At 44.9% G+C, this 16933-nt stretch overlaps 2 protein-coding genes across 4 annotated transcripts; one reads left to right on the top strand and one right to left on the bottom strand.

The window, feature by feature from the left end:
* Nucleotides 1-26: 26 nt before the first annotated feature.
* LOC133137810 (Na(+)/H(+) exchanger beta-like) lies at nucleotides 27-7832 on the bottom strand. 2 transcript variants are annotated; one of them, XM_061256159.1, is made up of 12 exons: nucleotides 7445-7832; nucleotides 5288-5748; nucleotides 4486-4736; nucleotides 3709-3926; nucleotides 3159-3361; nucleotides 2905-2994; nucleotides 2509-2579; nucleotides 2099-2275; nucleotides 1602-1716; nucleotides 1179-1277; nucleotides 953-1019; nucleotides 27-571 (listed from the first exon to the last, which is right to left on the bottom strand). In XM_061256159.1, exons 1-12 carry the CDS (start codon nucleotides 7686-7688, stop codon nucleotides 507-509), a joined length of 2061 nt encoding a protein of 686 aa, XP_061112143.1. In that variant the 5' UTR covers nucleotides 7689-7832; the 3' UTR covers nucleotides 27-506. The 2 variants fall into 2 exon arrangements, with proteins under 2 accessions (XP_061112143.1, XP_061112144.1); XM_061256160.1 differs by lacking the exons at nucleotides 27-571; nucleotides 953-1019 and having other exon boundaries at nucleotides 1542-1716.
* Nucleotides 7833-9870: 2038 nt separating this feature from the next.
* On the top strand, nucleotides 9871-16187 carry tekt2 (tektin 2 (testicular)). Of its 2 annotated transcripts, XM_061256153.1 has the most exons (10): nucleotides 9871-9994; nucleotides 11141-11322; nucleotides 11568-11693; nucleotides 11822-12027; nucleotides 12320-12463; nucleotides 12659-12773; nucleotides 12972-13079; nucleotides 13419-13562; nucleotides 13690-13769; nucleotides 14377-16187. In XM_061256153.1, the coding sequence occupies exons 2-10, from the start codon at nucleotides 11167-11169 to the stop codon at nucleotides 14573-14575; spliced, it is 1278 nt and encodes a 425-aa protein (XP_061112137.1). In that variant the 5' UTR covers nucleotides 9871-9994; nucleotides 11141-11166; the 3' UTR covers nucleotides 14576-16187. The 2 variants fall into 2 exon arrangements, with proteins under 2 accessions (XP_061112137.1, XP_061112138.1); XM_061256154.1 differs by lacking the exon at nucleotides 12972-13079.
* The last annotated feature ends 746 nt before the right edge of the window (nucleotides 16188-16933 follow it).

A 16933-nucleotide genomic window follows, 5' to 3' on the forward strand; every position in this document is an offset into this window, starting at 1 on the left:
AAAGAAATCACAGGCCTACATATGAATAGAAGAAGGTATTTGGCATTTATTGCGATGGTAATGAATTGTGACAATGAGGTAAAAACGAAATCAGAGAAAATCAGATTGGTGGTGGATGTAGATAAAGAGATTTTGGTATAGCATACGTCCACTGTACGTCCATTTTGCCCCCACAACCAGGAGGTGAACTAGTTGCAAACGGAGCTCCTTTACCACATCACAGCGGTACTCTCAATGTGAATGTTGATGAGTTGCCAGGGTCCTCTTGCCACAGAAGGCAGAGAGAAGTTCTCTTTCTACTGTATGACAAAAACTCTACCATGGGACTTGAGAATATGTTTCTTCTGTTCTGCCATTTGAAGCTCTATACAGTGTCCGGGCAGGTGACTGACTTCCCACATCATATACTTTTCAGACACGATGCAGTTTGTTTATCTGCCAGGTCATGGTCATCTGTCCCTTGTTTCTTCAAAGTGCAGAGGGCTGGCATAGGGAAGACCAGGAAACTAAGGAATCACCAGGTCTTTCTGGATGGCAGAGGTCACAGGTCTGGACCTGCTGGCCTGGGGGGCTGAGAGAAAGGAGTTGTTGCAGAAGTTATAATACTCCATTCAGGATTTAAATCAATCTTTCAAAAAGTTAAAGATCGAATGGCACTTATTGCTAAAAGTGAGGGTTTCAAACTCTCTGGCTCACCCTGACCATTTGTATATTCCCCGGGTTAACTGATATAATAACCACCCTTCCCCCCCACCTCGGCTAATGGCTGAGGTGATTATTCTGGTATAAAATGGCTGCCATGCATCACACATGGGTAGTACACATTTAGTTGAGGTGAGTTTCCCTCCCTTGACTAAAAAGATTTCAGAATCTGAGATGAAAGATGCCATATGAATCCAAACGATTATGACTGAAGACCAGGTACAACCAATGACTCTCGAGCTGTGCTCACCTTCCGGTAGTCTGGTTCTGGACCGCGAGGGGGAGTCCTGCCGTGGTTCCAACAGGAAGGCACTCATCTACAGACATAAAGAGCCATTACAGAGGTTTCACATAAATCACAGCAAAGGGACTATGTTCATATGCTGTGGAGAAACCAGTAAAACATTTCAGTTTCTAAGGAAATGTAGGAGGCAGTTTGGAAGTTGACACATGGCACGGATGGCCTGCACACTCACCCGCCTTCCCAGCTTTGCCCTCTGTCTCTCCCGGAGCTGCTCCTGGAAGTCGTCCTCAAATGGGTTGCCCACCAGTATGGGCCTTCTGTTGGAATATAACTAACACCAAAGAGACAAATATAGAATTATTCATCCATTTTTTGCCACTTACTACTCCAGCTAATCAGCTAAGCCCAGTGATTTCATATAAATACATATTTCATAATCTAATAAAGCAATTAATGTAAAGTACCTTGCTTGAGGAGTTAGACTTACACCATTCTAGTGATACAGAATTACCACAATGACACGGTAAAGATAATCCTAAGGCACGTGTGCCTCACACAGCTCACTGAAGACCTTATAACGGTATTCAACCTGCACCTGTCAAATACAACATGCTCCCCCCAAACTACCAGCTGGTCCACCCTGTTCCTTCCCAACCTTCATCTCAGTCTTCTGCAGTGTCTTCCTCAGCATTTTCAAGATCTCTGCTTCTTGATCCATGGAGACCTTAGGCCGTGTCTGGTTGCTTGCTGGCCCCAGGGACTGTATGCTCCTTGAGGAAGCAAGGATCCAAAGAATTTTGACACAATCGCACTCTCTAGATTATATCAGAATTACAGTATGTGATACAATCACTGTCAAAGTCACAGTATCATATATATTTACAGTGTCACTGCCATAGCAACCCATACTATCATACTGTCTGACTGACAGTCAGACATCGCTTTGAGACTTCAATGCTGCTTGCTCCCATAACAAAGCAATTTCCACCACAGGGACCCTACAACAGGACTGTTATTAGTGAAGGTGTGGAAGAGGACAAAAGGGGAAATTATATTGAGACATTGAGAGGCTTATTGTACCCACTATGGAGGTTGGTAGGAAAGAGTGGGTGTTGGGATATCCTGAGAGAAACATTGAGAGGGGATACGTACGGCAAGGATTCAGAGGAGCCCGCGGCTGGGAGGGGCTTGGTCTCTCCCCCACTATGCACCTGCTCGATGGCCTCCTTAATCTCCATCTTGTTGTAGAAGGAAAGGAGCTGCGGCTCCCTGGAGCGTTTCCCTGCTATCAGACAGGGCTGTATGTACCGCCTGTTAAAGCGGGTCAGTCTGTGGAAAGCGAGAGGAGCGTGATAGAGGGAGTTTAATTTTTAAACTTTAAAATATTTAATAAAATTTTTAAGTCAGTGTTCTCAACCTCCATTGCTTTCAATTACCAGTAATGATTGGTACGTCAGCACATCTTACACCTGAACAGCTTAAGTTATGAATAAACGCACACATATCTTTGTTTCTTAATGTAAACTATGCATTGCCTCTCTTTATAGGGTCCAATTACATACTTGTCTTTCCAAAGATGATGCCCGTAATGCCCACACACACTGTCGATGCCAGCCATGAGATGGTCCATGGACTGAGGAAAAATAATTATATGCTTTAGACAGGAGTTCTCTTAGTAATTAAAGTAACTAGCCTCACTTGTCAGATCCATAACATTAATGCACTATGATCATGGCCAGGTCGATGTTCTGATGTGAGATAAGTCCACTCAGTTAAGTCTGTTTGTGTATCTGTAGGTGTGAGTGAGGTGCGCAGTGATCTGTGGATCTCCACAGTAAGTGTACATAATTATGTGTCTTGTGCGTGTGAGAGTGTGAACTAATGTGTGGTGACCTGTGAGTTTTCGTACAAGTGTTTGTGAGAGTGTGAACTAATGTGTGGTGACCTGTGTGTGATACCATTGTGTGGATCTCCTCATTGATGGAGTCTTTTCCCTTACGCTTCCTCTTCACAGCCAGTATCTCCACCAGTGGCTGGATAGTCATGCCCTAAAACCACAAGCAAGCAAGAAACACACATCACAGACCAAACAGAAACAGACCATCACTTGACAACAACTATCTCGTATGTGTCAGAGGAATCTTTGGTATTCTTTTGGGGAATCTTTGTTAACCTGATAGTGAATGTTTCAGGGTGGCAGTGAGGTGGTCACCTGCACAAATACGGTGAAGAAGACAATGGTGATGATGGAGGTGAGGAACATGCTCCTCATGGGGAAGTGCTCCGGTTTTAGCAGGAACCCCAGGGAGAAGGCTATTGCCCCTCTCAAGCCCCCGTAGGCCAAAATGAATTGGTCCGTGGCGGTGAGTTTGCCGATACGAAACTTGTTGATGATGTAGGTCAGGCCAATCACTCCTGAAATTAACATTTCTTAACATGTCACAGACCTTGGATTTTTAAATCAATAGTCATTCCAGTGTGACTATCAACCTGATAAAGTAGTAAGTAATAAATGAAAGAGAATGCTAACCGGGAACATTTCCATAGCATTCATACCATTCACAAAATGTTACAGCAGAATGTTTTGATGGCAACGTTCATAGACAGTTTTGAGGACGTTGTAGCAGACGGTTACCGTGCATTTTTCAAAAGAATATCCCTGTTACATGGTAACAAAGATGATACATTCTGAAATATTTTCACAACATCCTTGATGGCAGGATAGAAAAACAGGAATGTCAACAAATGATTGACAGGCTCACCCAACACACGGGAGATGAGGCAGAGGATGACGGAGACTGTGACAAAGGTCCAGTTCCAGTCATGGGGCCCAGCAACCGTGGAGATGCCCAGGAAGATGAAGATGAGTGTCTCACTCACACTGCTCCACATCTTCAGGAAATACTTGATAGTGGTGTAGGACTTGTGGGAAATATTGGCCTCCACATATGGGCGCATGACCACTCCACAGGCGATCAGACTGGATACAGAGACATATGTTAGGAGGCTAGTGTGACCAGAGGTGGAAAGTCCGGGGGTCAGAAAGTAAGAGTCCCGCCCTGTCCTTCTTCCAGCCAGCTGATTTCACTAATTAGTTCTACCTCCTGGCTGAAGAACTGTGCTAATTAGCAAATCCAGATGACTGGAATAAACTCCTGGAAGGACTTTTGTGAACCTGATTTTTCTCCACATTCTCCTGCTTCTATTTTCATTGCCAGCTTTTTAGTTTCATTGAGTCATGAGAACAGTGGCCTGCCAGGACAGACTGCTCTGGCCAACAGCAGAGACAGCTGGTAGGCACAGTGAGTACTACCATACTCATCCAGGTGGTTGTAGAGGTTTGGAACATGCAGTGAAAGATAAAATACACATTTCTGAATGATTAGCCTTTCATCAAGGCCACAGTGAAACAAGGACATGGTCATGGTAGGGCTAAGGCCATTGAGAGGTTGGCATGTGATGAGGTTAAGGTGAGTTCAAAGTGAGGGAGGGGGAAGGTTGGGTGAGTGGACATATTGCAGGAAAATGCTGGTTCTCACCTCATGATGCCAGACAGGTGGAAGACCTCGGCGGACAAATATGCCATGTAGCTGTAGACGAAGACAAGAAGAGGCTCGATGACGCGGAGGTTAGAGGTGAAGCGGGAAGTCAGAGCCGCCAGGATGCCGTAGGTGGCTCCCACGAGGACCCCGCCCAGTGAAACCACAAGGAAGCAGACCACAGCCAGGACCACGTCCAGTGCACCGAATGAGGTCACACCCACATACTCGATAAATAGGTGGTACAGCACCTGCATGCATTGGGCATGAGAATGCACAGATCAGGCCCAAGTACTACAGCATTACCATGTCCCATTCAGATAATGCCCCTTTCTCAACACTGAAAATAACAACGGTCATATCAAAAAGGTGAAAATTATTCTCAATGAACTCCACTCTCCCCTTTGCCTTTATTTTCAGAGATTTTCCATGTTTTTGTACTTTTGTACAAATGAAAGCAGTTTTTGGTTTAGTTTAGAAAATTTACTGCTAACTGATTCACCTTCCCAATGCTCCATTCAACCCACCGACAGTTGCAGAAGAAAATCTTTCACATGCCTCAAACAACAGCATCAGAACTATATCTGATTGCATCCTAATTGGAACCCTGGACAACCATAAACGCAACACATCCTAATCACGAATGGGATACATCTTAACCATAAACTAACCAACATTCTGCATCCAAACTGCAAGCCAAGAATCAAATACCAGATCCTGACCATGAACTGGGACTAATGCACCACATCCTAAATGCTGATCCTGGCCACTGTAACCCTGGAGTGCGACTGCCGCGCCTCACCACAGTGACGGCGTCGTTGAGCAGCGACTCCCCGAACACCAGCACGTGCAGCAGCTCGTTGATGTTGATCTCCTCAAAGACGGCCAGCACGGCCACGGGGTCGACGGCGGAGACAATGGCGCTGAAGATCATGCAGGCCAGCAGGTCCATGCCCCACAGCTGGGAGGCCTCCAGCTGGGCGACGGCGTACAGCGAGCCCCCCACGAACAGCACGTTCCAGAGCGTCCCCGCCACGGCGAACGTCAGGATGGTGCCGATGTTCTCGGTGAACGGCCTGATGGGCAGGAAGTAGCCGGCGTCCAGGATGATGGGCGGCAGCAGGCAGAGGAAGAAGAGGTCGGCGTCCAGGACGGGCAGTTCCTCCCCGCTGGCTTTGATCAGCCCCCCCACCAGCAGCCCCACCACGATCAGCAGGCAGGACTCGGGGACCACGCTGGACAGCCCAGGGAGCAGGTGGAACCCTGGGGGGGTCGTAACAGTTGCCCTTAGCTCTTGGGTGACGTAACACAGCCCTCATCTGTTCCCCCAATCGAGCATAAGCCAATACAAACAGGTTGAGTAGTGACCTCGTTCTCTTAGCCCTGTGTCACACATCTGAGCCAGCTGCTGGGCCTGCAATAGGAAGTCTAACCAACTGTATCAGTGTGCTTGTTCTGAGAAGAATGTGGAGGACATTATGGGATGAGCTATGACAGACATACAGTGCTGTGCTAAAAAGTACTATAAAAAGCAAAAACTAAATCAAAGATTTGTTGTGACCTTCATCGCCTTTAAAACTGCATCAACTCTAAGTACACTGTCCTGCAGTTTTATCTGAAAAGTGGTCTAATACTTAAATGTCACCTTATTTAGCAAAATGTAAAAATGTATCTGTAACACTGTTTCGAAATCTTAAATGTGCTCTATTCTACTGACACAATACTTTACCTAAATTTATATTTAGGTGCCTAAATCTTTTGCATTGTACTCTATTATAATATCTTACATCCAACAGGATGTCAAATATAGGTCCATGGCCTATAGCAGGGGTTCCCAGCCCTGGTCCTGAACAGCATCAGGCAGTGCTGGTTGAGGTTAGCTTGAGTTCAGGATGAGGTTGGGCTGCATGCTTGGGACTTAACTGCCGAATTAGAGCAGCTGCCTACACAGATAACTCACATGGTTCCCTGGGTCTGATTTTAAGGTGAAAACCAGCAGACCCCCTGGCCTTCCAAGACTGAGTTTGGTGACCCCTACGGTAAACAGTATTTTGTGTCCAAAACAAAAATACATTCGCTACAAAACTTGTCAACCATTTTGCCTTAGCCCCAGTGAAGCTGTTCTGAGTGCACACAAAGGGATGTTGTAATGCTGTTGGAGTGAATGCGTGTAGCAGGTCTCTTATCCTCCGGCACAGCAGGGCTGGGCTCCAGCCCCAGGGGCGGGACTGTGCAGCTGCCCCAGCTGATAATGCTAAGATGGAGTTTCCCACTGGCCTCCGGGGAACCTCAGCTAAACTGCATTTTGCCATATCCTGCAGTTAGTACAGAAACCTAATACATACACTTATAATATCTATTATATATAACCTACCATTTTGAGATTTAAAAAGTTATAAAGAAAAGCACATCCTCACATTTTTCTACCATCTCCTCTGGCATTGCAATGATACACACACAATACTGAACAGCAATCCCAGACCTGTTGTATCTATATGCATCAGCTGCTACTCTTCCTCACCTATATGTGCATTAAAGTCCTGTCTCATTAGCCCAACAATTTTGAGTACAGGTCTGCCCGAACCCACAATTTTTATAAGATTAAAACCCCTTAATCCTTTAATCTTCATTAAATAAATTTGAAATAATGGAACGGGAAAGTTCTGAGCTGAAATAAATAACCAGCTATTTATTCAACTACACTACACCACAGCATGTGGTGAATTTCGGCTTTTCACCTTCATACAAATCTTATTGTTTCCACAGGAGCATATGCACATTCAGGCAAAAATAGCCTGAACAGGAGTCTGTGACAACGTAGCCTGCCGTTCTGTACCTAGAGACAACAATACGTCCGTGGGAAGGGGAGATACACATACCTGAAAGGTTCTCTAAATGGATGACTTCAGAACGATGTCATTTAGTTTCCCTCGCCTAAATTAGCGTATAGCGTATTTACCCAGTTTCATCAGCGATGCCAACAGAATCCAGAGGGAGATCTCGAACGGTATCCGCACATGTTCATAGCTGAAGTGAACGACCGGGAAGAACCTCTTGCTATGATTGCTGACATCTTGTCCCTCTGTCCCGACTTGGGAGTTCTGGTTCGTGGCGTTATGGGAACTTTTCTCACTGAGGGTCTCCAGAAGAAAAATGAACATTACCAGCACAGAAATCCATCTGCCTCGGACGCAACTTCTCATCCCTCCGGTGATTAGTGTAAACTCTGGTTAAGTTATTTTCTCAGCCTAGTGCATCGGATTTGACACTGTTGGACTGGCGCATGAGTCCCTTAGCCAATGGTGTCTTTTTGCGGGTATTCCCTGTAGATGCGCAACGCAAATGCAACCCCCACCCCCCAAAAAAGCAAACTTGCTATCCGGCTTTGGTAGATAAGGTATTCGGAATGAAAAATCAACTGGAATTATCAAACAGAATTAGTACAGGCATTTCGTAATGCAGCTGCATTTTATGATGCTAGAGATGGGTCATCATGTATCCTAGTGCTATTCCCCATGCTTTAAATTGACATTTTAATATCAAGCCTTAAGTATAAAGGTGGGTGTATATAGCCTTGTGGCCGGAGCATATTTAAATGACAATCCATAATTTTCTCATGTGATATAATGTATGTATCTATACAATATAAAACTGTATTGTCAAAGTCACTTCTTTCCCATTTGGTCGAACAAAAACTGGCTCTTGACCATGCATGCATGTTTTTACACAATGAGTTGCTGCCACATGACTGGCTGATTAGATATTTTAATTAACAAGCTGGTGTAGAGGTGTACTAATAAAGTGGCCACTGAGTGTAGCCTATGTTCTCTCAAGAAGGCTATATTTAGGCTATTAGATTCAGTTAGTCCACTTGGCTACAGGTGAAGACCGTCAGCCATCTTGGTCTAGTGTCCGAATTCAGAAATCAAATTTCATTTTTTATAGCACTAGGCATATCCCATAATACATGGTAATATTTAGTCAGCAACCGTGGTCCCTACAAAGCATAGACAGACTATTTTACTGTGTTGTTACCATTGACTACTGTATATTGAAAGAGGCACCAATACTGGAGCCAACCGCAGAGGCCCTAGTGAGCAGCACCTCTCAACAGCAGAATTAATTATTCAGTGTACAGAAGCATCTTATCTGCTCAGATTCAATCAAATGCCTCCAAACTCATTCGAGGGTGCTTCATCCCACAGCAAGGCAATGATCCCAAACATACACCAGTGCTCTCTTTCTTCTTAATGATTTTCAAAGCAGTCTGTTTTTAAAAGCCTATCGTATGCCCTATGTCTCTGACTTAAACATATGTAGTTCTCAGCCTCATAATGGCCTCCCTGACTTTCATTGGAACAACTCTGATCCTCATGTTGACAAAGACCAATAATAGATTCCAAATGTAATCAAAAGCCTCTAATTAAGACTAGATACGGAAGCATTCTTATACCTGCACTAAGGAAGGGCTTGAGTACAGCTGACTAATCAGAAACAGCTAAGAAGCCAACTGTTCAATTACTTTTGTTTCCATAAAATGGGGAGACCTCATATGTTTTAACCTGTTTTAACCTCATATGCATTACTTTATTTCAAATCCAATGTGCTGGAGTACAGACCCAAATTTACAAATTGTACCACTGTCCAAATACTTACAGACAACACTGTATAGGCTATGGATAGCTAAGCATATGATAGGATTTAAAAAAAGTGTTATGAGTCTCGTATTAGGACTGGTGGCCAGGACAGAATTGACCTAAACTATTTAGCACACTATATGGACATTCATTAGATAGGGATTAGGAATTAATGGGTAATGAGCCATTTCGAACACACCTTTTCAAACTGTACCTTAGTCCTCCCTCCTGATTTCCCCCGCCCCCCGTTCTGATATCCCTATCCCTCTTGTCTAACCCCCCCAAAAAATAAAAAAATAGAAAAAAAAATTGCACTTATGATGACTATATGTTTACTAGCTATGGATGTGATGCTTTAACTTGTGGAAGAACCTTTGCACTTGTAAATCGCTTTGGATTAAAAGCGTCTGCTAAATGACAAAAATGTAAATGTAAATGTAAATGTAATAGCAAATTGGCTGCAGTATTTTTTGTGCTCCCTTGGGCAATGTGGAGAGAAAAACTGTTTTCAGTTTAAATGCAACCTTCCAAATGCGTGAAATTTGCAAGGAACCATTTCAACTGAATACAGTGCCTGTAACGTCCCTAATATCACACTTGGAACAGGATATTAAGGACAGGAAACGAATTAGTTGCAACTTTGGTATTTTCGTTTAATTTCCTGTATCAGCACATACTTGCTAATTCATTATTTCAGCGAAATTTAACTGGGGAGCTGGCCTAAGTAAATAAGAAGCAATGCGATACACTTGCCAGCTAGCTATGTGTTGAATGTTGCCATGGCGTTTTCAGTGTTCACACTGTTACCTGGCAACGGATCGCTTGGTTAGTCGATCAGACGGGAGCCGACATACTGAGTCAGATTCGACAAGGTAGGCATGAGATAACTTTGCTACAATACAGCAATACCGTAGCAAGACGTCTAACAACTCTTTTCGTATATATTCAGCGTTTAAAACTTACCTGCATTCTAGGTAACGTAGACTTGTTAGCTAACGTGCCGTAGCTAGTTAGTGCTCAGTCAGTCTACTAACTGTTCAGTGAGTCGTAACTGTAAGTCATCCAAATTATCCTAACCACTTAGCTATGTCAGTATTTTCTGTATTAAGACTACAAATTGTGGAACTACAAATAAGTGGAACAAATTGTGTTGTTGCTGTTCATTACAAGTGATCCGAATGGACCGTGACAAAACCCTGGATGTTTCCGACTGCGGATCTCATTCAATTATTTGAAATTGAGCTGGCTGTTTTGTTAGAGCACAGTCTGGCCTTTTCTCAAGTTTTACAGTAGGCTCAAAAGGGGAATGGAATAAAGCTGGAGTTAGTATGACAGACATAACGTTAGTGATGGATGCTGTTTTGGAAACACAGTAGCTACTAAAGATTATGTCAAATTAAGACTTGATTTATTTGACTTAATAGTCATTAGAGGAAGCATTTTGTTGTGACCATGGTAGCAGAGAGACTGGGGGAGTCATGCCAATGAAATGTCAGCCACATTAAAATGCCTCATTGGTTGCTTGGTGGTGCATCCTGCTTAAATATTGGGTTTCAGGTAGTGGCCTATCTGGATTCCTGCCTGTGTTACACTCTCTGAAATAAAGTGACCGTGGAGGTGCATAAAAATGTTCCCAAATGTACCATGTAAATACAGTAATGTTCTCTTTGGGTACAAATGGGTACATTTTTCCAAACAAAAAAGGTACAAATTAATTATATGTTGCTGGCTAGGGGTACAATTTTATGTACCTAGATGGTACCGCCCCAGCAACAAGAATTTGTTCCTTTTAGGCACTTTCTGTACCTTTATTTCTGTATTATGGCATCAGCTCCATAGGGTGACACATAACAGGCTGCCACGTTGGCCCGAGAGGGAGGGTTTGAGTCAGCAAGACTGTCTTTCTCACAATGTCTTATCGTGGTCTTACTGATGATGTCATAGCCAGTGTGTGCCAGGGAGTGTAGGGAATCAGGATCCCATTGGTCTCATTGGTCTGGTTTCTTGTTTCTCATCAGGCAATCGCCCCTCAGTCACAGTTAAAATGGCCACCCTTAGCATCAAGCCGGGGCACCGCTACAGTGTGCCTGACTGGGAGACCAGCAACAGGCAAATGGGTGACACTGCTGCCTACAAACGGAATGTATCACATGACATCCGCCAGGAGGCCCGGACACTACGCAATGAGACCTCCAATAAGGTGTGAATGGGTGGGCTCTCAGCAAAAGACCAGAAATCTCCCCCTCTGTCCATATCTCTGTTCCTTCTTTCTATTTCCTCGCTCCCTTCTTCAGGGAAGAAATATAACTAGGTGTTCTTTTTCTACATCCATTAATGTCTGACATTTTATTTCAATTTTCTTTTTGTCTCTTAGTACTTGACTTGTTTCTGCTTCAAGTAATTAAGCAGATGTAAAAATGTCCCTCACTCCCCCTCCTTTCTCAGACTTACTGGGACAAGACTGACAACTCTCGCAGGTTGAGAGACAGGATTAACGACTTGACGCGATGGAAGGATAACCTGGCATCCTGCGCGCAGGAAGTGGACACAGAGATGGAAACTCTCACGTTGGTGAGGCCACCTGTTCTGTGTACTGCACCTTTCTGGTCGCTGCAGACGTACAGACTCACTCTCCCGTTTGGTTTTGTGATGTGCAGTGCATTCGGTGTCAGTGTCAAACCGTCCATGCGCTCTTTCAGACTAAGGAGGAGTTGGAGAGGATGCTAGCCGCCACAGCTCTCCCGCTTGAGGTGGCGGTCGAGTGCCTCACCCTGAGAGAGCGTCGCTGTGGGACCGAGGTGGTCAGCGACCCTGTGGAAGCGGAGCTTAAGAAAGAGGTGGAGGTGATTGGTGGGATCCAGAAGACACTGCAGCATCGAATCAGCAAAGCTTTCGAGCAAATTTGGTGAGTGTCTTACAGAGAAAGAAGAGGAAAAAAGACAAACTGGAGGAGAGGGGTAAAGATACACTGTTTTAAGTAGTAAATTGTGGTCTCACTGTCACAATGTACAATATAACTTATTGTTTTTTATTTTACTATTTGTTACTATTGATGATCTATTTGCCGTTGAAAGATTCGTCTTTTTAATCGAGTTCAGCTTTTGTAAAAGTTTTTGCGTTGCTTCTGCAGTGCACTCAGTGCGAATCAGACAAAGTGGAATGCGTAGATTGATCCGTTGTCTGATGGATATTTGCAGCTTGCTGCAGGAGGCTAGGCACCAGCTTACCTGTGACCTCCAAAACAAGATGGACACCCTAGACGTGGATGGCACCTGTCTGTCACTCACCGAGACTTCACGAGATATCTCCCTGAAGCCGAACCCCATGCGTCTGCTACCTGGGTAAGGAGCCTTGATTGGTAAACCCTCCTGTCTTGCTTAATTATGCAATAACATAAATCATTATTTTAGGCAAGACTGATTTCAAGATTCAGACCTGTACTTCCCCTTCCAAATTCCATTAACATCAGTGATGTCGTAGCCTAGACACTAAGCACAGTGTCGACCACCCTGTCTGTGTCTGTGTGTGTGCTGCAGTTTCACTAGTCCCCAGCAGTGGGAGCAGTTCAGCCGGTCCAATGTAAGCCGAGCGCGGGAGGAGATGGACGCCTCACTGCAGCTGAGGGCAAACATGAAGCTCACCAAGGCTCAGGTGTGAATGGGTGTGTGTGGGGGGGTGGGTTCAAGCTTGGCTGGGAGGGACAGGGAGCAGGGTTTGAGTGTTGGGTCCTGGCTTTTTTGGAGAGGAGCATTTCAAGTCAGGCAGCACTCAGAGGTAGACCTAGGTGTGACAGGGGTGTGACGGAGCCGCATATGAAAAGTAAAGGCGAGGCCCCCTCCCTCCCACCAGCTCCTGATCGAGCTACAGGCCCAGCACATGGCCACTGACTTCGCCCTCCGCAAACGGGCCCACCAGCTGGAGCAGGCCTGCAGTGAGCTGCTCTGGCAGCAGAAGCAAGTGAGTGCTGGGGCCTCTTCCTTCTCCTCCTCAACCTCTGTCTGGACTTCCACTATGAAATCCTCTTTTATCTCTTTTCACTGCTCACTATGTAAATTAGTAGGAATGATGTAGCATCAAGAGGCATTAGAAGGCAGAAGGCCATGGTACAGAATTAAAGCCTGCTGTCTATGGTAAATAACCTTATATTTTCGGTTGGATTACTTCCTTGCTTGTCGGCCCAGTGCCACTTTCCAGCAGTGTCAACCTGTGACCTGAAGACCTGTGGGGGGATCTGAGCGTGCTCACTGGCACTGTCCTGGAAGGGTGACTCTGTGCTCGTCTACCTATATCTGTCAGACTTATGATGAGATCGCAGAACTGGAGCAGGATATCCGCGGGCTGGAGGATGATCTTGGGGCCAAAACTGCTCCTCTGAAGTTGGTCCAAACCCGTCTGGAAAACCGGACCATGCGGCCGGGAGCAGACCTGTGCCGGGATGAGGTATGGACTGGTCCCAAGTGACTGCAAAGCCTCTGATTGGCTGTGTGTCATCTGGGCTCCCCATATTCTTTCTGATTGACTCTGCTCTACATGATGTGACCTTTGATTGGCTGCCTGTGTTGTTCAGGTGCACTTTGGACTGGTGGAGGAGGCACAGCAGCTGGAGGCCACCATTAGAGCGCTGAAGGAGAAGCTGGCCCAAGCCCAGTGAGTGTCTCTTTCTCCTCCTCTTCCAGAAGCATCTTTTTTGTCCACTTTCCCACTCTTCCCTTGTGTAGGATCTAGCAGCAGTAATTGTTTGGGTGTAGGGCTCTGCAGCAGTAAGGGTTTGGGTGTAGGGTCCTGCAGCAGTAGGGGTTTGGGTGTAGGGTCCTGCAGCAGTAGGGGTTTGGGTGTAGGGTCCTGCAGCAGTAAGGGTTTGGATGTAGGGCTCTGCAGCAGTAGGGGTTTGGGTGTAGTGGCCTGCAGCAGTAAGGGTTTGGGTTTAGGGCTCTGCAGCAATAGGGGTTTGGGTTTAGGGCTCTGCAGCAGTAGGAGTTTGGGTGTAGGGTCCTGCAGCAGTAGGGGTTTGGGTGTAGGGTCCTGCAGCAGTAGGGGTTTGGGTGTAGGGTCCTGCAGCAGTAAGGGTTTGGGTGTAGGGTCCTGCAGCAGTAAGGGTTTGGGTGTAGAGTCCTGCAGCAGTAGGGGTTTGGGTGTAGGGTCCTGCAGCAGTAGGGGTTTGGGTGTAGGGTCCTGCAGTAGAAAGGGTTTGGGTATAGGACCCTGTCCCATGGCCGTGTCTGAGCTGGTGCATTTTGACTCCCCGCTCTCTCAGGCACTCCCTCCAGGCCCTGCAGCAGCACCAGGCCTGCATGGAGGAGGACCTGTCCCGCAAGCAGGATGCCCTCTTCCTGGAGCAGCGCAGCATGGAGACCCGGAAGCGCCTCGCGACCACCGCCCACACTGAGCTGACTCCCGACAGCATCGTCCCGCTCGCTAACTCCAGCGGGAGACACGCCCTGGACCTGCTTTAACCCCTCTCCCAAAACTATGTCACTGTAATCCTGCCCCCAATACCTTACACCAGTAGTTCCCAACCCTGGTCTTGTTGTAACCTCCTTCTTCTTGAAGGTTCATTTCAACCCCAATTTGTCACACCTGACTCTACTAATTAGCAGCTCAGCAAGGTATCTAGCTGATGAATGAGGTGGGCTTTGTTAGGGCTGGAGAAAAAACCTACTGGATGGTTGACTTCCAGGAACAGGGTTGGGAACCACTGCCCTTTGCCCTGGTCACTGTACACCCCTCCTATCCTGTTAAATCACCATGTCGGTTTTACTGGAGTCTGTGTTCATTGAGTCCATGTGTGAGTGTTTTTGTGTTGTACTTTGTGTCTTGTTAAATTTAGGAAGGATGGATGTTTATTCTGTAGGAAAAGTGTAAAATTTCTGTGTTGTATTGCTGCTGTATATCCAATTATAGATCTATAATTATCTACATCGTGTGTTAGAGTCTGTATTACTTTTGTATGTATTATTTTGAGTGCTTGCAAGTCTTTGCCACAGTACACATATTTTACTATCAGAAAGACCAATACGGTAGTTATATCAGTGAGTAAGCCCTTAATGCTTGATGCACTTAATGCATTCCTTTCTTTTCTTATCTTGGGGCTCATTCCGATCCCTTATTTTTCTCTTCTTTTTTCTTTTTCTTTCTTCTTTTCTTCCCCTTGCTCCACCCATCGGGAGAGGCTAGGAAATGATGGGGAAAAAAGTAAAGATGGGGAAATCGAGAAAACTTGAATTAGGCAAATGGAATGTCCTTGTTCCTTCAAACATCAGTTCAAAGCCATGGCAGTTACAGACGTGGCAGATGGGGAGAAGTGGACCCACAGGTCGAACATTAATACATCAGGCTTTAGGAAAAATACTTCTGCAAAGGATGCGCTTCACAAGAAAGGAAACTTCAGGAGTTCTCCTTCTAGCTCCAAGAAGGAAGATTTAACAGGTTGGAATGTCCTTAAAGATGGCGGACCTCGGTTGATTTCCAGGTCAAGGAAAATATAAAAGAGGAGAAAAAAACGATTGAAATGAGCCCCTGGTCTCTCGTCTGTAGCTCCATTGGAGGTCAGGTTGAGGTCATAGGTTGTCATGGGGAGTGAATTGGGTGCACTCATAATTTAACCTGTCACTAATGCAGATTATTGATACAGTTATTTTTCTTGGGTTTGTTAGAAAAAGAGATCTTTCAGATGAACAACATCATCTGATTTGGTAGATGATGCAGTGCAGTGCAGCATAGGGACTGACATGAACTTGCCTCGTAACACTTAAAGCTCATTACACCCCCTTTATTGAACAATACAGTACAAGGAAACCTACAGTGAGGTCAACACAAGATGGTAACAGCTGCCATAATGTATGCGTGCAATGCGGCAAACAGTAGAACCTGTGTGTGTGTATATACTGTATATACAGGTTCTTTAACTGCTCAATTACCATTCCTGTATTTACACTGTTTTTCTACACAGCAAGCTTAATGTGTGTTATTAAGCAGAGGAAAAATATTTTTCTGCAAAATAGACAGCTTTACAGGGACATGCACTTTGTCTCATAATGTGGAAAGAGATAAGGAACTGTAAACACAGGAGAGGGTTTTTATGGATAATAAAACATTTAAGCTGCCCAACTGATGGCTTTAATGTCTTTTTAAATGCATCCCCGCGGGAGAAAAAATGGTCTTAAATGTTTTTGGAATTGCACATGTGTTGTGTTGCTTGTTTGTTAGATTTGAAGTAGATGATGATATGAAGTGGAATGGCTGCTTAAACTTGTTATGGCAGTGCAAAGCAACAACAATGTCACAGCTGCTGAAGAAACGTGGTTTCCCCTGGAGTTAATGCTGTGAATAATGATTACCCAGAGCTTATAGAATTAAACTATTCCGCATGTCAGCTATTAAAGCTCAGATTGTCTCATAACAATGGTATGTCATAGTTTATGAATAGATTTCAATGTCATGACCACAGTTTTAATCCATTACACATTCTTGTAACACATCTCAGTGTAAAACTGTAACAGTTTCCTCTTTGAGTTCTCCGAGACGAGATTAAACCAAGCTAATATTCAATTGTTAGAAGATTTATCTCTTACTGAAATCTCTTCCTCGGGGGAAGAATATTGTAAAGATGTTATACTTGTCAATGTTAATGTAATGTTCCAATTTCAAAGGATAATTTATTCAGATCCTCGTCGCTGGGATTAAAAAAGAACGTTCGAGGCCTCAGCTGTCCCCTTTACCTAATTCAATATCCTGTTTCTATGCTCACCACAGTGTCTTCCTGCATGACGGATAAGACAACAAAATAATAGGATCACGCTGAATGATGACCA

This window comes from Conger conger, chromosome 9, assembly GCF_963514075.1.
Source record: "Conger conger chromosome 9, fConCon1.1, whole genome shotgun sequence".
In the NCBI taxonomy this organism is placed as follows: domain Eukaryota; kingdom Metazoa; phylum Chordata; class Actinopteri; order Anguilliformes; family Congridae; genus Conger; species Conger conger.